The sequence below is a fragment of the Microcebus murinus genome, chromosome 17, assembly GCF_040939455.1.
Source record: "Microcebus murinus isolate Inina chromosome 17, M.murinus_Inina_mat1.0, whole genome shotgun sequence".
NCBI classification, from domain to species: Eukaryota; Metazoa; Chordata; class Mammalia; order Primates; family Cheirogaleidae; genus Microcebus; species Microcebus murinus.
This window is the reverse complement of record NC_134120.1, coordinates 26,959,309-26,983,391: the sequence shown is the minus strand read 5'-3', so window position 1 is coordinate 26,983,391 and position 24,083 is coordinate 26,959,309. Positions and strand designations below refer to the sequence as shown.

The window sequence follows — 24,083 nt, the reverse complement described above, 5'->3', positions numbered from 1 at the left end:
ACTTCTGTCATCAGCTCATATGTCCTGCTGATTTTTTTCTAATTAAGCATTATTTTCCCACTAATAACAATGTTCAAGTAATAAAGCACAGCAGACGACCTATCGAAACCTTGCTCCACGGGAAGTCTTGCAGTGATGAGTTACAGAGGAAAAGTTTGAGGCCAATCCGAACATTCCTCTGAAAAATAGAAGATGGTGCGAACACCTGGATCAGAAAAGGGTGAACTGTCTGTTCAGAATCAGACTGAATCCCATCCCAGGGCATGGTACAGGGTGGGAGATGAGTGTTGGGGGATCTACCTACTCAGTCTCCTTCACTCCACGAGACTGCAGCATTCCTTCGAAAAGCCTGACAAGAGTGAAGAAGTTCTGTGATGGAACTCAAGCCCGTGGCCAACCCAGGGATGGAGTGGCTGATGGGGTTGGTGGGAGTATGTTCCCCTCTCACCTCTCACCAAATTATTCCTCAGTCCAAATAGCCCCAAACTCTTCTACAGAACGTGATAGGCGTCCTCTAAGAATCCCCATTCTGGGTAAACTTTATTCCCAGGTATGAAAGCGGAATCATTTGCAGACTTTCCTGAATCCATATCTGTCATATATTGTCTTAAGATGTTGACATGTCTCAGAGGGGTTCCATTCCTCAGTTGCCCTAACAGGACCCCCTTTTCAGGCCAAGTATTAACGCTCGAAGAGATTAAAAATACCACCATATTTTGTAAGAACTAAAGACATTCTACCTTGTTCATTCCCACAAACCAGAACAGGCAACTGCATGTCAATGTACGATTGTCGTCTCTCTGTGCCCTTCCCTCCATCATGTGTCCAATTCTCGTGAATAACGAGAAAATGCACATGAGCATCTGAATGCACACAAGTCGCTTTACAAAAAAACACACAAAAAACCCTGAAAGTAAAATGTAATTACCAGGTTAAAAAAAATGCTCCCAGTTTCAAGAGCCTATCACATCGCTCGTCTGGGCGCGCAGTTCCCCCCAACACTGCTCCTGTTGTGTCAGATAGTGGCAGTGTTGAGCCCAGGAACCCGCGCCGAGCCCACGGCGGTCCCCGCGGCCGCTCAGTCTCCGCGGCTGACTCCGACGCGCAGGAGCCACTGGGCCGCGAGGGCGCTGGGGAGCGGGAGGGGCGCGGGGTGCGGCAAGGGGTCCCCGATCGGCCTCCACGAACTGTTTTCCTTTCCCCCCCCAGGCAAGAGCCCCGCTCCCTGCAATTGACCAAAATTCACCGAAATTCACCCAGAGAGTGGGGGTGGAGGGAGAGGTCGCTAGCTGCTCGCTACCGTCTGCGCCTCCCCCGGCTCCAGCTGGGGAAGCGGGCCCGGGCCCCCTGGGCGAGCAGTGTGGGCGCCGGCGCCCCCTGCGAGAGAGATCGTGGGGTGGCGGTCCCCGCTCGGCTCGGCCGCGCTGCCGCTCCGATCCTCCCCCTCCCCCGCCCGCGCCCTCCCCCTTCCTTTCACTAGGACTCCCGGACTCGGGAGAGGGCGCGGGAGGCAGGCACACGGGCCCGACCCCACTCCTGCGCTCGCCGGGGACGCGGGCGGGCGACGAGGGGCGCGGCGGGGGCGCGGGGCGGGCGCGGCCATGGAGCGGCGGCGGCGGCCACACTAGCGACCGCGGGCGGACGAGCGGCGGGCAGGGCCGCCCGGCGCCGCGGACCGAACTGCACAGCTCAGCAAAAGCGTCCTCGCCCTCCGCGCGCCGCCTCCTGCGAGCCCAAACCCAGCAACATTTTTAACGCTCCAACCCATCCTTTGAAGAAAAGAAAAAAAAATAATAACATTGATCGGAGAGACGGGATATATATATTTATATATATATAATTTTTTTGGCTCCTGCTAAAATTAGCAGGGCTCGCCGCGCGCCTGTGTGCGAGTGTGTGCGAGTGTGTGTGCGTGCGGGCGTGTGTGTGTGAATGTGATTACTCCAGGACTCCTCGGGCTCCGGAGACGCCATTTTCCCCCTTGATATCTCTCTCCATAAATCGGTGGCGCGGCGGAGGCGGCCGAGTCGGGCGGGAAGCGCGGGGCCGGCCGGGGCGCCCGCCGCTCGCCGCCGCCTCCGCGCGCCCGGGGGCCCCGGCGCCCCCAGAGCTGGGGCGGCCCGCCCGCGGCTCGCCGTTTGACAGATGCTCATCGCCATGGAGTTGCCGCAGCAGCACCTCTGGGGGCTCGGGCGAGCGACCGGAGCCGGGATCTGAGCGAGCGCCGGGGCCAGCGGAGCCGGAGCCGCCGGGACATGGGTGAGCACGCGCGGCGACCTCGGCCCGGGAGCCCGGCGCCCAGCCTCCCTCCCGCCGCGCCGCGGGCCCCCGCACGCCCGGAACCGGGGGCGGGGTGTGTGCCCTGCATGCAAAAGTTCACGTCGCCTCGCTGGGTCTTTGACTTTGCACCGGGCGGGAAGGGGGAGACCGGGCCGAGGGGGCGGGATGCCGGTCCCGGCGAGGCGGCCGGGCACGGGCGCGATTCCGACCGGCCCGCGGGTGGGCAGCGATGCTGGCTCAATTGGAGTGGCCCGTTGGTGGCGACGGTGGTGGAAGCGTTGGGCTGGAGGGCTGGGAGCTTACTGAGTTTCGCCTAATCTGATCCCCCCATCCCCCGCCTTTTGCACCCTCCCTCGGTCCTGCCGCCGGCTGGCGGGGCTGGCGGGGCTGGCTGGTTTGGCGTTGGTGGAGTGGACTCGGGAGGGGGAGGGGGTAGGGAAGGGGTTGGGAAGGCGGCAGGATATTTTTTTTTTTTTTTTTTTTGCTCTCTTTGTAACTTGCAGGTTAAGTGGAGCTAGAGAGCTACATTGTAACCTAGTTGGATTTTTTGGGGGGAAATGTATCAGAATCTAACGTGTCGTTTAAATAGAAAGAAGAACAGGCAAGAAGTGGTCCAGCCGGCGAAGGTTGGTGTGTGCTTGTGTTGTGGCTGTGTGTTAGTCTTTCTTTTCAAAATCTTAATCAATGGATTTGAATCTCTTTCTTATGCTCTCTGGTTTTGGGACTCTGAAAAGACAGGAATTCCCTTAAAAGCAGACGAATGCCTTTTTGAAAGCACGCATTGTGTGCGTTTCTAGGGGAGCCGTGGGCTTGGGAATTAGCGGCAGGCAGGCTTCCCCGTTCGGTGGTTTCCAGTGGGAAATCACTCCGGAAAGGGAGCCCTTCGGTATCGATTTATTGTTTTTGTCTTTCAAACCATTATCTCTTTGACCAAAATACTGTCTGAGAAGTTCCGCAGAGACAAAGTCAGGTAAACAGGACTGGGCAGATCTTTGGCAAGATGGTGATAACGGCGATGCTGTTTTCGGTGTCTGTTTGTGATGGAAGCATTGTTGGGTAATAGCAATTTCTGATCGGTAGAGCATGCTGGTTCTAAAAAAATAAGTTATTGCCGAAATCCTGTATTCCGGGCCCCCCCTCCCCTACATACTACCGGCACCCCTCCTTCCCCCGTGCACACCGCTTACTACAGTTCTGAAATCGGATCCAACTGGAAATATTTTCATTGGAGATTGAAAGTTGTGCAATTGGAAATAGGAGAGGAGGCTGGAGGTACTGGGAGGGTGGAGAGGGAGTTCTTATTGCCCCCTGACGCTGCGTTTATTCTTTATGTGTGCCTGTGCTGGGTTCTTAGGGTGTGTATCTGTCTAAAAGGACTGTTGAGGGAGGATTTCCGATTCGTTTCCGTTTCAAATAAACTGTCCTGATAATCTCATGGTTGACATCTAATGCTAAAAGGGTAATTTGGGTGTCTCTTTATCCCTGCAGAAACTCTCCTCCAAGAGGGGCAGTTTAGTCTGGAATTCTACAGCAGCTACTTTTCCTTCCCAGCCCCTACTCCCCCCGCCCCCAACTGTCCACACCTTTTCCCTTAAAGTTTGCTTGGAGTCCATGGTCTCTAAGGAAATACTAGTACTTGTTTTGCTCTTGTATCTTTCTTTCTTTCTTTCTTTTTTTCTTTTTTCTTTATTTTCCTATTCATTCCTTCACTCTTCATCCTGTTTTTCTCCTTTTCCGGTAGATTTGTACTAACAACTATTTTCATAAAGTAGCTGTCATCAAAACTGTCTGGCAGTTCAGCACCATCTCTTACCCTCCTTTAGTTCACGGAGGTAAATCTCCTGTGTTCTATCTAAACTCCTCTTCATTTGCAAAGCGGTGTTCGCGTGCGTCCCATGGGGGAGGGGGAAGTGGGGTAGAGAAGAGGGACTCAGAGAGGAAGGGTGTTGCTCTGTGCAGCCCACTTCTGCGACACTGGGACCCGACCCGGGTGTCCAGGGGAGGGGAGAGTTTTCCTTGCACACCCCAGTTAGAAGTTGTCTGGCTGGGACGGGAAGGCGTGGCCAACTGGCCAGGGGCGTGTGAGGGAGGAGAAAGTTTGTAGCACTTTAAGATGTAGCCAGTTTACAATCCCAGGTCACTCCCTCCCCTTTTTCCTGATTTCTGTGGCTTCCACCATCCTTAAACTCCCGGAGGGAGGCGTGATCTCTTTTACTCTGACGTGGGATTCCCAGGTTTTAGAGCGAAGTTGAAGGTGCTGTGTTTTCGCCTGCGCTCAATCTCATTGCCTGTTGAAAAAGAAAAGGGTGTTGGGACAGAGCGTTTGGGGCAGATCAGAAGACGAAGAAGGAAACAAGTGGGGCTGAGCGCAGAGTATTTGCAAACTACAGGGAAATGTAGCCTCAGAGAATATGAAGACCAGGTACTCAGAGTGCTGCCTGGCAGACGATTCGATTCCTTCTCTCCCATTAAGGGAAAAAAAAAAAAAAAGTCTTGGTCTCGGGAAGTGGAATTGGTGTTAGACCTGGGCTGGGGGAGCTGCTGGCCACTAGGGTAACCTGAGCTGAGCTGGGGGAGGAGGTGGCGAGCAAATGCAATCAGGAGCCAGAGGAGGGAAACCGACTTGTCTCTCTTAGCAGGGAAAATAGATGTGTCTCTGGAATAAACAAACTGGCGGTGGGGGAGGGGACGGCTTGCGGGAACAGAAGGAGGAGCGTCTGAGACGCGGCAGCGCCGGTTAGGAAGGGGCCACTTCTGGCTGGGGAGAAAATACCAACTGCCTTATATGTTCATGAATGGACTAGGCGAGTGAAGGGTTGTAATCCGATCTTTTGTATGTTAACATCAGAATGTTACATAGGAAGGCTCAGCTGGGAGGCCCAGTTCTGGACCTCACCCAGGGGAAACCTGGAGGTATTCTTCAGTTAGCCAAACAGCCCCTGGTGCGGAGGGTTTCTGGTCATGTACCTGCAATACTCGGAGGGAGCTCCTGTGTAAGTCACCTGACCTAAACGAGGTAGAAAGAAAACAGTGCTTGGGATCTTTGTAGAATTTAGTTGAAAATGGTCAGTGGGGAGAGGCAGGAGGCAGGATTTTGCCGCAGAAGAAATAAATTGGTAGGCATTTTCCTTGGGATTTCCCGTTCCAGAGGAAATCTTAACTCTGAATTCCATTTGGGGGCCAAATTGATATTTGTCTGGCACAAAAACATACCTGTAGGAGAGAGGACAGTTCTCACAACATGGTCATTATTTTTAGTTGTGCTTCAATCTCTGCTCTAAAGCATCTATATAATATGCCAAAGGAAGAAGATGAGCAATGGCTAGCAGGATGGGACACCCCTCCTGGGTTCCCAGGGAGACACTGACACTTGGCTGGGCCTGGGACTCCCAGAATGCCAGTTTTTCCCTTGGAGACTCCCAAGTTTAAATTGAAACCAGAAAACTATTGAAGGGGGACCCGGCCAATGAAACCCTATTTTCTCTGATGCTCAGGAATAGTAAATAAATAGCTTTTTGCTGATGGCTTTTCAAGTTGCTTCAGTTTTGCTCCTGCCAGAAGAATGGGTAATTTATTATTAACATGTTAGCATTGTAAGGAGTGGCAGTGCCTTAGAGATGGATGAGATGGTGTTATTGACTTTCTTCTGAGACCCAATGTATGGGAGCATCCTCGCAGGGGGTGGGGTGGGGGACAGGAGGCTGCTCTTGTCCTGGAGGGTTGGCAGCACAGGGCTGGAGGAAGAAAGCTTCGTCAGGTCTTGCTGGACATCGGTTTGCCTGGCTCTGGGGTTCCCGTGAAGAAGAGAGCAGACCAATCCAATTCCACTCCCTCCTATGGCATATGAAACCTGGTGACACTCCTAAAATGTTTTGTGCCAACATTGAGTAAGGAGTGCTACCATCATATATGTTGCCATAAGTTTGGGCTTCTTTTAGAGCTATTTTTAAAGGCAACCCTGGTATTTCACAAACTCTTCATGAAGTTGCAGGCACTTTGGCCAGCCAAACACTTGATAAGTGAGAAAAGAAGACACCAAGATGTCCACAGAGTGTACTTCATGAATGCAAGGGGATGATGCCAGCCTACATTTCTGCTTGGCTCTGAGTTTTCATTTCCGTTTTCACTTAGCTTTCTATTCCATTTTCATGCCCCTGAGACACGCCAAGCTGGGCTATATAAAGTTTTGGGCAACCATGACCTTAGATGACTGAGTCTAAGTTAATGGTCTTTATAGTTCTCATCTAGAAGTTTCATAGGTTCAGACTAGAGCAGCTCTCCTTTGAGAGTTGGTTTCTTTACCTTGTTAGAGTATACTCTCTCAGGTTGAAGAAAAATTATTTTTATAATGGCCTTTGGCTTAGAAACCAGCAGTTGACTTCCTGCCCTTTTCAAAGCCAATGATACCAGGGTAAAATGAAGACCTGTGCTCCCTGAAGTCCACAGGCTCTGTTGGGAGGGAGCTGATGATGGGTAATGATCAGCAGACCCACATTACCGGTGAAGCCAGTTGAGCTGACCTTCAGGTAGGCAGAGGCTCTGCCTTTCCAAGTACTGTGGAGGGTCAGGGGATGAATAGTGAGCAGAGAAGAGTTTCAGAACTTTGTCAGCTTGGAAAAATGTTTCCCTGATCCAACTTATCTTTTCCCACCCAAAATACTCCCTTTCATATGCATGGCATTTTGTTCCTTTCAAAAATATCTTTACATCACATCCACCCCCTTGATCCTGCTAAGGAAGGAGGCCAGATAAGCATTTTATCTCCATTTGGAAGATGAGCCAAATGATACACTGATTTGCCCGAAATGACACAAGTTGGTGGCTGACCCGGGCCAGACAGTGGTAAAGTGTGAAGAGGCTCACACCTGAAGTGACACAATCAGCTTTGGATCCTTTGCCCTATACTTCCTGGTTCCATGACCCCCCCAGCAAGTTATTCCACCTCTTTGAGTCTTGCTAACCTAATCAGTAAACAGGGATAAAGATGCTTACCCTGCCTACTTCACAGGGGTTGTAAGGATTAAATAATCCTAGCTAATTTCTGTAATTGAACTCTGGGAGGATTTCCATGCCGCCTCCTGGAGACTGGTGCCTGGGATTATTGTTGCCATAGCCCAGAGATTAATAGCCTCTTGGAATGACTAGAAATGCCTACAATGGCCCCTTGTGTTCTAATAATTACACTGATATAAATTCATATGCATATATATTTATATCAGTTGAATTATTAGATGCCTAGTCTACTATCTGAGATTCAAAGTCTGTGACAATATTCAACTGGACTTAAGGATGTATGATACTCAGAAAATGGTCTCTGAGTTAAGAATTGGGAAGAGAAAAGGAAAAAACATGGAAATACACGGAGAGGGAAGGGGAGGGAAGAGAGTGAAGGAAAAGGTCTCCATCAGGGAACCACAGTAGTAGTTGCACAATGACATTCAGGACAGAATTTCTTCTGGCTGCTCCAAAGAAAAGAAGTGAGAGGAGGATTGCATCTGTCCTGGCAAGTTTGATCAGTTTTTGAGAATCAGGAAAATTCTTCACAGCCCACTTACTTTCTAAGTCTTCTGCACCATCTTCTGACCTTTTCCCATGGGGCCTGGTCTTCCCTGCCCAGCAACCTGTTCCCCACACCTTGCAGTGTTCTCCAGTGAACCCCGTTTTATGCAACACACCCCAGGCTCTGCTCCCATCAGACCGGTTTACTCACTGACTCTGGGCACTCTGTAGGCCTGGCCACCTCTATACCTCTGCTGTCTCTGTGCTGCCACCTCCTATGGGAGCGGTGCCTTCACTGGTCCCTGATAGCCAAAGTGTCAACCTCTTAGGACAACTAGTAGTGTCTAGCCTCCTGCAGGAAGACTTACTGCTTGCTCCCGGCCAGCCCTCAGCTCCTCATGCCCAGCTCCCAGAGAACTTGAGGCTCAGAGCCCTTGCCTAGCACCCAGCTCATGCTGCTTTGCTGTTTGTTGTAACTGAACTCCCTAAGCTACAAGAAAGGGGCTAAGTTTGCCCCACAAAGACCTGCACTTATTTATGAATGACTTTTGTTGCCTGAATGAATCAGAGAATGTATTTGGAGGTAGAATATTAAGCATAAATGTTGGCTAAGGTGTGCTTAAAGCTCTGCAGTGTGGAGCGAAACAATGAGGGTCTCTTAGGCATTATGTTAATGGCTTTTTATATTTTTGGCTATCTTTCAGGGGCGATGGCCCAATCTCAGTTTCTCCCTCAAAGCCTAAGAGTTAACGCTGTTTCACCACATGTGCATCTGTCCAGTCACTGATTCACTCATCCATTCAAACACCTAATATTTATTAAGTGTCTGCTGGAGTCTCATTGCCACTCTAACACACACACAGCTCTTGACTGTCTCTGAAAATTCCAATTACATTTTTTTTGTCCACCACACTCATTTTGGCACTTAAGCATGTGATCGTCTTTGCTGCTTAAGTGCAAGTGCTTCTCTGCTGGTGGTGACCGAGTGAGCCTGACCACAGGGGGAAAGAGGAGGCTGAGCAGAGGAAGGCACACAGAGGGGAGAGTGCCAGGTGAGGCTAGGGACGCAGGCTCAGGCAGGGCTGGCACCAGTTGGCATATAGCATCGGACAAGTTGCATTGCCTTTCTACTTCTTAGCTCAACCCCCTGTCGAGTGTAAGAATTTGGATTTATATAGAGAGTCCCTTCTGAAGTTCTGTGATTCTATAGCTAGAGGTTTTCCAGGAATTTTAAACAGTTCTTAAAGCTCAGAGTGCCTCAAACCCCTTTAATGGCATCCCAGCAACCGTCCAAACCAATCCCACTGAAGATTCATGCCCTTTGCTAAGTGTTTGACATGGTGGAAAGAGTGACAGAAGGGAAGAGTGGTGCCCTGGGGTGAATAGAATTGGGAGAAGCGCCCATTAGAACAAGAGAGCCAGGCTTGGAGGACAGGGAAGGGGAGAGGGGGAGACGGTGTGCTACATGTGAAGACATACCACAAGGATTAATGTGGAAAGAAGAAAAAGATTGAATTAACCACATCTCCTTAGAACACTGGCCCTCTGTGGTGAAATAACTGAGTTGAACGAAGGGATATGGGTCACACAAAGGCAGCTTCTAGAAAGTCCAGAATGTAGTCTCTATCTGGGCTTTGCCCCTACTGCCTGTGCTCAGGAGGCGTCTAGAATCTCTGCTATGGATACTTCACTTACCTCGTGGATCTAAGGGGTGGAATGTCATTTCCCCATGTGGATTCTAAAGAGCACGAAGCCTGGGCCGTGCCTGTGCTTCTGAGGTGTCCTCTCTATCCCCACAGCGCCTGGTCTGCCTTGCCACATGGCAGGCTGTGTCCAGTGATGGCTAGTGGGTTGCTTTGTGTGCATTTTGTGATCAGAGGGAGTGATCCACAGTTTGTGCAAAGCCAGAGCCCTCTGCAATTTGGGTTTGGATGGGATTTAGGAAAATTGAGCTTTGACCTAAGACACTGTGAAAGTCCTGCTGGATTTCTGAGTCACCTAGGAGTGCACTGGTTGGATGTTTAGGAAGAGGGAGCTGCTGAGATGCAACAATTACTTTTTCCCCAGAATCTAGAAGGATTTGGGATAAAAAGAGAGAGAGAGACAGAGAGACAGAGAGACAGAGAGACAGAGAGACAGAGAGAGAAAAGAGGAGCAAGCAATACTGTTAGCCAAATTGAATAGAAAGCAATTTCTTCATTATTTCTTTTGTCTGCCAATGATTTTCAGTTCTGTCCATACAAAGGAACTGCTTGGAGTTTTAACTTATGGCTTAGAGAGAGGTGGAAACTAGAGAAGGTGAATTTGAGGGATCCAACATAGTAGCTCTTCTTAAGCAGTGGGGCACTGATATGCCTGCAGCAGAATAATGAAATCCGGTAGCAAGTCCTGTACAGTTGTTGGTGACTGTGTCTGTGACCTATTGTTATTTGAGCAATGAGATCTTTGATTTTTTTTTTAGAGTATTGATTAATAGTGGTGGCTAAAAAGGATGATTTGATGTGAAAGCTCTGTGGGCCTTCTTTCTGCTCATTACTTTGTACTTTATAGCTCTATTACAATCAGTTTCTTGATCCACAAATATTTATTAAAGTATCAGCATTGCAACAGTGTGAGCCATTGTGCCTGGTACTCTTGGGCAGGAAAGGTCTGCTATGAGATGTGGCTTTTGCTCTTGGAGAGTGGGTAGTATATCTGAAGGTACGTGCTTAGCCCAAATGGAAAGCGTCAGTCTGCAGCCAAAGCAGGAACATGATTCAGAGCGGAATTTTGCTACTTGTGTGATCAGGGCCAAGATGTAGTCAGGGAAGGCTTCAAGAAAGATGTGTTTGGGATTTGATGGAAGAAGTGAAACAGGGGACATTCGTGGTGGGTAGAATAGCTTTGGCATAGGAACAGAGGTGGGACAAAGTTCAAGTGTGAGTTTGGAACTACCTCAAGGACGTAAATGCTAATGTACTGATTTGGATGAGCAGGGCAGCCCTGAAGATGAAGGTCCAGGTGGGTGATTTGAGGGGCAGAACACCACCTGCAACAAGGCAGGCTCCTTGTTGTTCTGAGCTCTTCTGTCCACAGTGGGAAGGAGAAAACCCAGGGCCTTCTAAGTCAGATTCAATCTACCTGTCTTAATTCAAACAACTTTCCAACTCTTAGATTCAGCAAAATGAATTTGCTCATTGACATTAAACATGAGGGCGACCAGACTCTAGGGTGCTGTGGGGACCCCAAGAGATGGAGGGGATGAAGTCTCTGCCCTGAATCTGGGTGGAAGATGCCATAAGAACTCATGGAAACCAGTGGAGGAGCAGCAGCAGAAGCCAAGTACCCAAGGGCCAATTACTGGATTGTAGTGGAGGCTTAGGCAGGCCAGTACCTCCAGGGCTTAGACTGACCAGAGAGAGCTGGGTGCCCCAGTCAGAGTCCTTACCTCATGGCATGGAAAGGACCCCTGACATCTGTCACTGGGCCACCCGCCACTAGGCCTTGTCTTCCACCAACTCTTCAGTCTGGACTTCAGAAGAGGTGTCTTGAGAACAAAAATGAAACTACATATAATTATTTTGAATGGGGATGGGCTATTTGGGCTGTTTGGGGGAGCATAAAATTCTATAATATTGGTACTTATTTCCAGGAGTTTGATGTGTAATTGGAGAAAGGCATATACAAGTTTCAGTAACAGTGCAATGTTTAAATGACAGTTCAAGAGCGCTAGAAGAGAAATATTATAAAGGAAGGGAAGGGAAGCTAATATTTGTTTAGCTCTCCTAGCATCTCCTCTGCAGCAGAAGCACAAACATGTAAGTGTCAGGTTACACTTTATGTTCAAATGACAATGAACAAAGCAGTTGGTTGAGAAGACAAGGAATTTGAATTAAGACTGAACAGGTATTGGGGTCAAAGTTAAAGGACTTTGAAAGAAAGACCTTATTATTGTCTGTTTGACCATTGCGTTTATTCCTATCACCTTCAAGGAATTCTATCATTTCCCTCCCCAGCTTACAAACTGCATGGTGGGGACCAGGGAATAAGTGACCAGTAATGGTCAGCATACTCACTAATGCTGAGTATTGAAGATTGGTGGCATTATGGTTCAATCACATCTGGTGTCAGAGACAACCGCCTCTGATTTCAACAGATCTCTCAGCTTTAATTTTCTTATCTATAATATGGGCACATCCTGAGTTACATCAGATAATAAATCTGGGTCAAATCAGATAACTTGAAAATGCAAAGTTAAATCAGATGACAAACTTCAATAAATTTAAAATATACTTTATGCATATTAAAAGTTAGGATCATTTTCTTTACCTTGTGGATCTCTTCTACCCTTCTTGGACAGGAAATATTATTGTCACATTACTTCTTACAGTTCTACTATATTTAACTTATTTTGGCACTATGCTGCATATATTATATACTTTTTTCTTTGTAAGATTCTTTGAAGAGAATTAGGTAGGGCAGATGAGAAAACTGATGCCCAGAGGGTTTAAGTGATTGTGGCAATTCGGATGGCAAATTGGTTTTAGAGCTCAGGTATGTAGAAGCATCTGTGAGATTTTGGTCATCACTTTGTGTTTTAAATACAGCATGATATAAAAACAAGAGGCTTTGGAATCTTATATACCTGGATTTGATTATGGATCTGGCACAAGCTGTGTGTACTCTTGAGTAAATCATTAACCTCTCTGAACCTTTGTTTCCATGTCTATAAAATGAGGACAAGATCTTCTGCATCACAGGGCTGTAGTATAGATTAAATTGATAATGACTGTAAAGGGCTCAGCACAAGTTATTGGTACTGTTCACCTTCTCTTTCACAACAACAGGGCACTTTCCTTGACTACAGGAAGAAACACAGGCAACAAGTAATGTGCCAAAACCAAAGCTCAAAAACCTGTAGTAAACTTGAAGACTGGTCCAGTCAGTGCTGTAGAGATCATTCCCTGGGGAGCCAAGACCCAAGGCTCCTGCTGTTGTGCTGTGTTATTGGTTCCCGGAGGAGGCACTATTTTTGCAGCTAGAGCTGGAAATATTGGGTAATGGATGATGTGCCTGGCCTCTGGCCTCAGAAGTTTGGTCTGCTTCTCTCCCTGTCATGGAGATCCCCGAGCTCAGAGACTGATGCCAGGTGCTCAGTTGTGTGCTGAGCTCAGCCAACCCAGCAGGCTGAGCTGCGGAGCTGGCAGGATCTGATAGAGAGGTGGAAGGGACCAGCCCTTGCTTTGAAGGGCCTCGGGTGGTCAAGTGGAGGAGACAAGGCTCAGGACCTGGGAGCATCAGATCTGGAAGGGGCTAGAGAGCTCACTTTACCACTCTGCTCATTTTGCAAATTAAGATGGGGAGACTCTGGGAGAAGAAGAAACTTGCCTGAGGCCACCAGCTCCATAAGGACAGCATAGAAAGGAAAATAGAATTCTTGACTGAACTCAGTATTAACTAGGAACAATAAGAGAGCAATACTTAAACAACAGCAAAACACTCAAGTTAGCAGGTACAAATTAAACTAGTTGTCTGTGCTTCTCATTGCATAGGGAGATGGAGGAGATTGCTCTCTAAACCCTGTTCCTTAGGGCTTTACTTGTAATCTGTGTGTGAACAGACAGCAGCACTGAGCCAAATGCCAGCCTGCGTGATATAAACTATGAGAGTAAATCAAACTTAAAAATTTTGAACACTTACTATGGTGATCCCAGTATGTTCTTTCATAATTATTATCTCATTTAATCTTTACTTCTCAAAACACCCTTGAGGTAGGATTATTACTCACTTTCCATGTGAGACTTGAACAGATTAAAAATGTTTCCCAAGAACACAATTACTAAGTAGGGAAAAGAGGCTGGGTAATCTAAAGCTATGACATCAAATCAGCGCTATGTCCATTCTTCTTCTTTAAGGAAAAATATGGCTTTGACATTTACTCTAGGACAGTGACTTTTTCTGTTCTCTATGCTCTGACTTGTGTGGAAACCCACTTAAAACATGGCCCTTTTCCTCATGGAGCTCCTGGTTTGGTGGGAGAGACAGATAAGTAAATGAAATATTAAAACACAGTTTGCCAAATGCTTTGATAGCAGAATGCCCAGGGAAGTGAGAGCGATGCCATCTGTGCATGTGTGCACACATGTGTATGTGAGGGAAAGGGGGAAAGTGGAGGATCCAGCCAGTCTCCACAAAGTAGGCAGGACTGGACCCAATTCTTGCAAGATAACTTAGAGTGAGCCAAGTAGAGACAGGAGAAAGGGCCGCCCAGCCAGAGGACGAGCAGGGAATCACGTACAGTAATGCACATCAGCGAGGCTTGGGGGATCTGCAGCTCATGAGATGCTACTGGAGAAACTGGTGGGTGAAGGACTCAGGCAATGCAGGGTAGAAGAGGTAAAATATGATCAGGAATGTACCACACAGGTGTGTAGTATAAAAAGGCCACCGATTAGGAGCTTTTGTCCCTTGCTATAGACTATTGATATATTTACAGTGTCAGAGAACTGTGGTGTAGAGCTGCCTTTCGCCTTGCTGATTGAGAGCTGGGTAAGAGTTGGGTCACTTGGTAAATTTGCCAGTGTTGATGGAGCATTTACTCTGGGTGTTTCTGCAGCAGGAAGGAATTCAAGATAGATCACTCAGAGTCATAGGCACCTGAGTCAAATGGAGTCTGGCTGGCCTCTCATTCAACATTCACTGAATGAGTAGCTCAGAGTGTGTCTTCCTGCATCAGGAATGGTGCCAGGCCCTGGGAATGACCACAGTGAGCCAGCCAGACCCAGGTCTTACCCTAAAGGGCTTACCGTCTAGTGGAGGAGGCAGAGTTGAAACCAAGAGTGGCACAAGTATTTAATTATATAATAAATGGTAGGAAAGAAAAGTTCTATGCTGCAAAAGCACAAAATGGGGAGAGTTCTGATCTGGTTTGTGAAGCTTAGGGAAGAGACATTTGACCTCAGGCTGAGTAATGAAGAGGTGTTAACTCAAGAGGGCAGGAGGAGGATTCTAGGAGCATGCTTAGTCACATGAAAAGCCACTTGTGACTCCCCACCTAAATACCTTAGAAGATGTACAAAAGGGTGAATAATCAACCACCTTCAAAGCCAAAGTCAGACAGTCTCTTGCCAGAATCTGACAAGAGATTCTAACCGTAGGCCAATGAGCCAAGCTTGAAATTACAATTGCTTCCCTGTCTGAAATCAGGTAGGCTCACACTCCATCCTTTTACACTGTTTGCCCTCTCTGATCAGAGATTCACGATTTCTGTCAACCAGAAAAATAGGCAGTCATCAGGTCTACGCATGGGCAGCTTTTACAAAAGCAGCTAAAGACTGCCTCCTCCCTCGCACCATTGGGGGCATTCTCCAAGGCCACTGCTCCCAGAAAACAAATGGGCAAGACTGCAGGGGATGGTTTGGGAGGGGTGGAAGTAGGGCATTGACTTATGGGCAGAGACGTTTCTTCAAGTAAAGTTCAGAGGTAAACATAGAGTCTTTGTCACAGTATGTATTGTGGAATTTAGTTGTTCCACTGTTCAGCTGTTTCAAGGCATCAGCAGAAGAAACCCTTCTCAGTCCTGCAAAACAGGAGTAGATGAATGTCTACTGTCAGTGGTATTCTAGTAGATGCTCAACATCCTGTTATCCGGATTCTTTTTAAGGCCTTATCTGTAAAGTTTGCTGATTCATAAGGTGTAAACACTCCTACCACAGCTGGTTTTTAGGCTACTAATTTGATGCCAGGGAATGTGAGCTGGGAAGAGATACATACAGTGGCCTCTCATGAGCCCATAGGGGTGGCCTCCAGCACACCTCTGTTTACTAGGAACTGAGATGATCCCCAATAACAGCAATAACTCCAAGAGGGGGATTTGACTGGCTTCCTGATGGCTAGAAATTAGAGTCAGAAGTGTCCAATACTTGCACTGGAGGCCAAGGCTGCTTCTGTGTGACTATCTTCTCAGCAGAGCATGAGTAAAGAGACAAGATCTAACATGAGGCCTGAGAGAGAAAAACACTTAAAACAAGGCAGAAGGAGCAATATAATGGACATCAGTTCCTGCAACAGGAAACTAAGAATTTTAGAAAGCTGTCTGTCATCTTCAACAAGATGTATGACCCAGTGGAACAGGAATGTGAAGTAACAAGGACAGAGTGTGCTGAGATGAAAAGACATCAGAGTCAGCTGTAAGGAGGATGAATAAAGTAAAAAAGATTGCAGGGATAACTAAGGTGCAACTGTGGAATTAAAAATCCACAGTGAGTCAATCAAGGCAAAAGGGGCCTGAAAAATAGAATCCTCTTGGACAGATTGGGGTATGCTCTCCCACAATGCAAAAGAAAAAAATAAAAGCAGTAAGAGAGAAAATGATAGAAATGGAGAACAGAGATGAGAGTTCCAAACTAAGAGTTACAGGACAAACTTAGAAAGAAGGCAGAATCCTTTAATGGAAGAAATTACCAAAGGAATAATTGAAGGGAATGTTCCTAAACTAGAAAGGACTTGCATCTACAGATCTATTCATAGGCTCATGGGGTTCTAGGAAAACCAAAGGGAGAGAGATCTGCATTACACTTATTTTGTCATTAATAAAATCCTAACATAACAAAAAAATCTCCAATCGTAAAAGCATAAAGCAAGTTGCCTACAAAGGAAACAAAACCAGGCCAGCCTCCGTTCTCTCTTCAATTATTTAAATGCCAGATGACATTCTATTGAGTTTTAAGGCAAAAAGTACCAGCCTGAGAATTGTAGAATCAGCCCAGTGTCTTTTACATGTAAACGTGAGAGAGGCACCTGGCATTATGGGAATTTGTGGAGTCCGGAGCGGAGGGAGGACCGAGGATGGAGAGAGAGGGGGAGTTTGGGAATCAGGCAGATCACTCTTCCTATATTTGTGATTGTTTGCCCCTTAGACCTGTGAGGCACATGTGTTACTCACTTATTTATTTTTAATGAGGATAGAATTCTACTACTGAAAAATAAATAATTATTAAAAAATAAACAAAAGCCATAATCCAACGTGGTAGGTTAGGAAGCCATCAATTTTTATTTTCGTTTACTTGATGAAAGAAGGTTTCAGAGGATTCCTAAGTGGCAGCACTCGGCCCAGAACTCACTTTCGATGACTCCTATTGAATATACTAAGGACTCTATCAATTCTGCCATATTGTCCCTTGGGAAAGCAACAGTCAGGGTGACAGTGGCCTGTAGGAGCATGGTACCCTGGGAACAAAGCAGAATGGGGAGGCAAATGACACAGGGAAGTCTGGCTTCGGTTGGTCTGTTCACTTATTGATTCAGTCAATCAACATTTCTTGAGTGTCCATTAGGGGTCAGGCACTGTGCTAGGCGTTGGTATTGCACTAGGTGAATAAGATGCAACTGATGCCTATCCTCGAGGGATTCAGGTTACTTCTGTAAGGGAGAAATACTTTTCCATACTGAATGGTAATGACTATGGTCTGGGAACTTGATAGGGATAAGTACATAGGCCAGGCAAAGTCTAAGGCATTGGTTCTCAGTTTCCAGCCCATCAGAACCACCTGGAGGGCTTGGTAAAAGCCAGAGTGCTGGGCCCCATCCCCAGAGCCCTGATTCATTAAGTGGGGCTCGAGAATTTGCATTTCCACCAAGCTTCAGGAAAAGTAAGAGTTCCCCCGACAGCAAGTGGAGAATATATTTTAGACCAGGAGAAACTCATCCATCTTGCAGATGTGGAGGGCGTGGGGAGGATGTACTCTTTGAGACTCATTTGGGTATGAGGCACATCTAACCAAGCAGAATTCCTTCCCCTGGTCACTCAGAGAAATAATTATGCAGGTTTACACTACTTGTTTTGAAGGGTCCCCCTAGGTCTGTGGCTGCTCAGGGTAAAGTTACAAAGTGTTGAGTATGGAAGAGATATTGGTCCCACCCCATTCATTGCTAACATAACTGTGGGTAATAGACTCATTGTGGCTTGTCCAGTGTCTTGCTGCCTGTGAACAGCAGAGCCAGGAGTAGAGACAAAGTTTCTGGACTCTGGTCTTGGTATTCTTTCTGAGAGCCTCTGTTTCCCTGTGGCCTGCTAAGCAGTTATTTCCTAAGCAAGTTCGTCATTTTAACCCTCCCCCTCTCCCCCAACCCCTGCCTGAGTCCTGCAGGCAGCCCTAGAAGGGTTAAGTTTGGTTGGACTGGAGGCCCCGGCCAAGGACAGAGTGTCCATTGTGTGCCCGCCCCCTCAGGAGGAGTCACTGACTGCTGGAATGTGACAAGGCAAAAACATTTTCACCTTGTCTTGCCTTCCCCAAACTCCGAGTGAGTGAGTTCCTTGCGTGCACTCACACGCGTGTGTTGGCAGGGCTATGCCACAAGAGACTTGCCATTGACTCCCAGATTCACCAAAAAATTGAGCTGTGAATTTGGGGTGGCAGGGATGTTGTGGGGAGAAGGCGGAAGGAAAACAACAGCTTGGGTGCCGGTAGAGTAGACAGACAGGTTAGGTTTCTTTGTTCCTTGCTTTTGAAAGCTTTTAAAATTTTATTTTTTGAAGGTGAGGGGCATACACGGGCACAAAGGGCTGGATTATAATCTTTGGGAGAGGCAGCGAATTTGGCAGGGGCTCCCTGGGTGGGCGGAGCTGCTGTTGGAGTAGTTTGAACCACAAGGCTTTGAATTCAGGAGGCGAATTCATTTCATTCAGAAAGAACAAATCTCGAAATCCTCCAAGTGCCCGACTCTGCACTGGGTGCTGAACGGAATGTCAGTGTATACAATCACAGTCAGTCTCGACTTTTTCTGACTTATTTTTCGATAGAGTTAGAAAAATAAGATTTATTTACTCAAAGCAACTTGAAGACAACGCAAGACTGATGTTTAGTAGCAAACCATACAGCTGGGTGTAATGTAAGTCAAGCCAGGGGGTTAGCACCCTGGTCTAGGGTTTATAGAATGTTGCCATGGAAAAGTGAAGACTTGGGAATGACCTGGAAATATAGGAAGGCTTGGAATCTGTTCGTTCATTCATCCTTTCATGCAACAAACATTAGGAGACCACCAGTTTGTATGTCAGGCATTGCATGGATCAGAGGAAGGAGACCTAAGAACTGATTCCATTAAAAAAAAAAAATCCAGAAAGACTCTGTGTGTGTCATGTTGCTGTGGAGAGTAGTTTGACCTAAATAGAGAATGCAAGTTGGTGGCTAATAAGCTCTGATACTGGACTCCTTAAGGTGATACCAGCACGGAAAGTCTGGAACAGATGTGTTCTTAAAGAATGAGACGATTTGAAACAGCAGCATTATTGTTTTATCTGTAATATTTATTAAGACAAACTCACATCACCCTAGTTCAGGTGCTCAAGCAACAAGAATCAAATTTTAGCCGAGCCTCCGTGGCCCCCTGCCTCTAATATCAGGTTCCCTTAATCCTTCCCTTGCACCACATGCCAGAATTATCTTCCCAAAGCATAGTTTTGATAGTGTCCCTTCCCTACTGACCTTCTTTAAATGGCTTCCCATTACCTGTGAGATAAAATCCAAACTCATTAGCGTGACATTCAACAACGTCCATGATCTGGCTGTAACCTTTTATTTCCAGCTGTAACACTCACCGGTTCCCATTCTGGACCACTCTCCCTAGCCAAACGTCAACTTTCTTTTCCCAGCATAAACCTGCACCCTTCTACCCTGGTCCTGTCCTCTCATGCTGTCCCCTCTGGCAGCCACATCTCATTCCCACTCTACCTAGGAAAACTCCTCAAGATCAAAGCCATGTTCCATGCTCTCTTTGAAGCCTTGCTGTGGAGTTTCTTAGCGATCTGACACCTTGTCCAAATGGAAAATACTTTCTCTTCCTTTTGTTTCTGTCCTTTATTACAATACCTATAAAACTCTGTTTTGTCTTAGAGCTATTTCTCAAATTCCTCTTTAAAAGTGTAATTTCTGTGAGAAGAGAAGTTGTGTTTTCATTGTATCTGAGGGTCTTTTTCTTTTTTCTTTTTTTGAAACAGTATCTCACTCTGTTGCCCAGGCTAGAGTACAGTGGCATCATCATAGCTCACCACAACCTCAAACTCCTGGGCTCAAACAATCCTTCTGCCTCAGCCTACAGAGTAGTTGAAACTACAGGTGTGCACCAACCACCACGCCCAGCTAATTTTTTCTATTTTTTTTTTTTTTTTTTTAGTAGAAACAGGATCTCACTCTTGCTCAGGCTAGTCTCAAACTCCTGACCTCAATTGATCCTCTTGCCTCAGCCTCCCAGAGTGCTAAGGATTACACGTCTTGACTTGAGGACAACTGAAAAAAAATTGTTGAATTAAATGGTCATTTTTTATGGATGCCTTATTATTTGAATTTTAAGTTTTGGAACTTTGTCTTCTATATCTAATTAGTTACTAATTTGCACTGTTAAGTGCAAGCAACTCTGAAATGAATCATTTTTTAAATGGAAAATATTTTATTAATATTAATAATACAATCACTTTATGCCCCCATCCCTGCATCTAAAGTTTAGGTTTTACCTTTGTTTCATCTCGTCACAAAATCTGCAACATTTTCTTATCCTGGTTCTAGCATCCAAATGGATTTAGTTTAGGAACTTCTTATGTAGACTACACCTCACCTTTTGTCCTGACCCAAGGATGTTTTATAGGTAGGTATTAGAGAATTAAAAGGTAACATTGGAGATTCTTGCCAAAGGGAATAAACTTTCAACACCATGGCCTTAAAAAGGCGTGGCTTGCATTTGTATGGATCTGGGGTACAGACCGGGAAGAACTACTGGATTCTTGCTGCTTGACAAGCAGGGACATGTTCTAAGGTGTGTCAATATTGTCCACAGCTAGTGTGGCACCTGACACTACCAAGACAGGCCTCTGTGAATGTTGACTTGAATGTCACCTTTAAAAAATTGTATACATTTTGGGCTGGTAGGCAGATCAGTCTGGATGAGACAGAGAATCTTATAAGTAAAAGAAACATCAAGTGTCATCTGGTCTACCTTCTTTCCTCCCTCCCAGAGTGGGGACTTTGTACCTTTTGTAGCCTGGGTCACAGGCAGCTGTTCAGTTTATGCTCACGCTCTTGCTAGGGCAGCCTCTTCTCTTTCAGAATAGCTGTATTCATTGGATCCTCCCCGAAGTGGAAGCAGTTGTAAATGTGTCTTCCTGCAGGGCTGGGCAGTTTGCAGTAGCCGAGTGCGCTCCTGGGCTTTCTGGGGAGCAGGGTCCACGTTGAAGGCTGAATTGCTTTCCTGGCTGGCTTCCTCACAGGCCGTCGGCTGAAATGTGCTGATTCCAGAGGGAGAAGACATACACCCCGTCTTTAGGCTTCCCGTTCTTGGCTGTTCTGGACGTGTGTTTGCAAGCGTCCTTGGGCATTTTCTGGTGGGGCACATTTGCTGGCCAGTTCTTTAAATTGATGGGCTCAGAGGTTGGAACGTAAGATGTGCAGTAATGTCTTCTGCTGGGAAACTTAGAGAGTGTTCAGTAGCTAAGAAGGCTTGAGTGTGACCAACCTACAGCCTAAGGGTGGGAGGCCATGATGTCTTGAGGTTTTGTGCAGTCCCAGAGCTTTTAGGTTTTCTCTTGAGAACAAGCATTTGGGCTTTGAAAATTATGACTATGAAACTGGGAGTAATTGAACATGGGGTAAGTAGGGGTGAGGGATAGTTTAGCTGATCCTATGATGGTTCAGAGAGAGCCTGGCCGATTTTTCTTTTCTCATCTTGGAGGAAGGCAGAGATGAAAGTCTTGGGGGAAATTCCTCACACTTCCACAGGGCTATTAAATGCTCTTTCTCTCTCTTTTCTGCTATTATGTAGACAAAAGTGCCACCTCATTTAAGAAACCAAAAAGGGAATTAAAGCTGTCTAGAATAGCTATTTTTAGTTAAATAATTGATAACGATTAAATATCTTTCTTTCGTGTCGATGGAAACATTTGTTTAGTTAGTTTTGCATTAATCACAGTGTTACAAGTGATTTCCTCCTGAACTCTTTCTGTTTTCCCTTTTCAAGCCTTGCACCTAAGCTTTGCATTTGTTTTAAGAAATAGAGAGGAATCTTTGCATAATTGAAATCATACATCAGGAAAAATGATAAAGAAAGAATGGTTATGAGGTCAGCAAAATGCCCTTCCTCCAGGTGGGTGGGGAGGGTGGCCCAGGCAGCGTGGGGGTTGTGTTCAGCTTTGCAAACTGTTCTTCACAGGTTAGAGGGAAGTGGTGCAAGGAGCCAAACACAGTTCCCACAGACCGGAGCCCCAACAGTGCAAACTTCCCTTTCGTCATGGTTGGTTTTGCCGGTGACTCAGCCAGCTGTGGCTTCGGTATCAGAAACCTCTAGCTTGTTACTGGGCTGGAAGATTTGCCCCTCTTATTTTTGTTCTTGGACCCACAGCCACAAAATTAAAAACAATCTGATATGAAAGTGTGGGTACGTGTGTTGCCCCCTCTGCTCCAGGAAAATCCAGCTGGGGGATGTGCACTTTCTGGTTGGATTTCCTTCCCTTGATTTCTTTCCTGATGCCGTAGATGAGTGGAAAAGGGCTTCAGGAACTTAGATTGAGTACCTTTGGGGGTCACGTTGCTTCCTACCATGGCTAATGATTGCTCTGCTTCTCAGTTGCAGATCTGATGTCTTCTGAACACCTCATCGTGTCTCCATCCCTGGGACTCTGAATCCAGCAACTGGAACCACTTTGTTCTTGGAATTTTGGGTGTCGTGTCTCCTCACCTTTCCCTTTTCCCTTTCCCCCACCCCCCTCCTGAGAACTCCTGAAGACTGTGGGATTGTCATGGAGTCCAGGGAAATCTTAAGCAGCTCCCGGCAAAGAGGGAGCGAGTCCGAATTCCTGCCCGGCTCCTCAGTCAAGCCCCCGGCTGCTCCCGGCTGTGCAGCGGAACCTTTGCTCTCTGCACCAGGACCGGGGAAGGGGATCCCCGTGGGCGGAGAACGCATGGAGCCAGAGGAGGAGGATGAACTGGGCTCAGGGCGGGACGTGGATTCCAACTCCAACGCGGACAGTGAGAAATGGGTGGCAGGAGATGGCCTGGAAGAGCAGGAGTTTTCCATCAAGGAGGCCAACTTCACAGAGGGAAGTCTGAAGCTGAAGATTCAGACCACGAAGCGGGCTAAGAAACCCCCAAAGAACCTGGAGAACTATATATGCCCACCTGAGATCAAGATCACCATTAAGCAGTCTGGGGACCAGAAGGTGTCCCGTGCTGGGAAAAATAGCAAAACTACAAAGGAGGAAGAAAGAAGCCACTCCAAAAAGAAGGTAGGAAGCTCTGTCTTGTAGGTTTTTTTGTTTGTTTCTGTTTTTGCCATTTTATTCCCAACTTTCTAGCATTTATTTTCATATCGCAGTTGACCCTTGAACAATGCATCCCCCTCAGTCGAAGATTTGCATATAACTCTTTACTACTTAAAAACTCATAGCTTTAACTGGAAACCTTACTGATAGCATAAATAGTTACCACATATTTTGTATTTATGTGTATTATACACTGCAGTCTTAAAATAAAGCAAGCTAGAAAAAAAACATTCTTAAGAAAATCATAAGGAAGGGAAAATGTATTTACTATTCAGCAAGTGGAAGTGGATCATCCTAAAGGTCTTCATCCTCATCATCTTCATGTTGAGTAGGCCAAGGAGGAGGAGGAGGAGGAGGAGGAGGATGAGGTGGAGGAGAAACGGTTAGCTTTGCTGTCTCAGGGGTGCAGAGGTGGAAGAAATCCACATACACATGGGCCTGCACAGTTCCAATCTGTGTTGTTCAAGGGTCAACTGTACATATTTACTTCTAAATTACCAATCTCTTTGATGAAATATTTAGGGCCTCTGGAAGAAATGCCTCTTGGTATAATGTCAAGTTTATTATTATATCTTTTATCCACTTGAAAAAAACAGCTACTAGCACTGTAATTCTGGAGATTTCCCGTTTATTGTGTAAGCAGCCCATTGGCTGGGTCAACTAAGCCATACACAGTTTTGAGTTGTTTTTTTTTTCTTTAATATTTGTGTTTGTTCTCATAGTCAGGAGTAGGATGTGGAAAATTTTTGGTCAATCAGAACAGTCAAGAACTGTTAAAACCTCGTTTTGGTTTCAGTCATGACTACTGTAAATCTTCCTCAGATGAATCACTCACCTGACCAAGCAAGCCCAGTCTTTGTAGTAACTGAAGCTCTTGCAAGGCTGAGAGAGATCATCATTCTGAAAACCAGTGAAGAACATTAGAATTGCAACTAGACAAAGAAAGAGAAAGAAAGAAAGAAAGAAAGAAAGAAAGAAAGAAAGAAAGAAAGAAAGAAAGAAAGAAAGAAAGAAAGCAGGC

The 24,083-nt window shown here is 46.5% G+C and overlaps 1 protein-coding gene across 3 annotated transcripts in view; it reads left to right on the top strand.

Annotated features, from left to right (window-relative positions):
• The first annotated feature begins 1,116 nt into the window (after positions 1–1,116).
• SETBP1 (SET binding protein 1) overlaps positions 1,117–24,083 on the top strand; it is a 359,523-nt gene continuing 336,556 nt past the window's right edge. Inside the window, exons 1-2 of one of the 3 annotated variants that reach the window (XM_012790305.3) lie at positions 1,117–2,259; positions 22,369–23,026. In XM_012790305.3, coding sequence (XP_012645759.2) covers positions 22,541–23,026 — 486 coding nt within the window. In that variant the 5' untranslated portion in view covers positions 1,117–2,259; positions 22,369–22,540. Of the gene's footprint in view, positions 2,260–2,477; positions 23,027–24,083 lie in introns of those variants that run through there. The other 2 variants (XM_012790306.3, XM_075993488.1) reach the window with 2 other exon arrangements.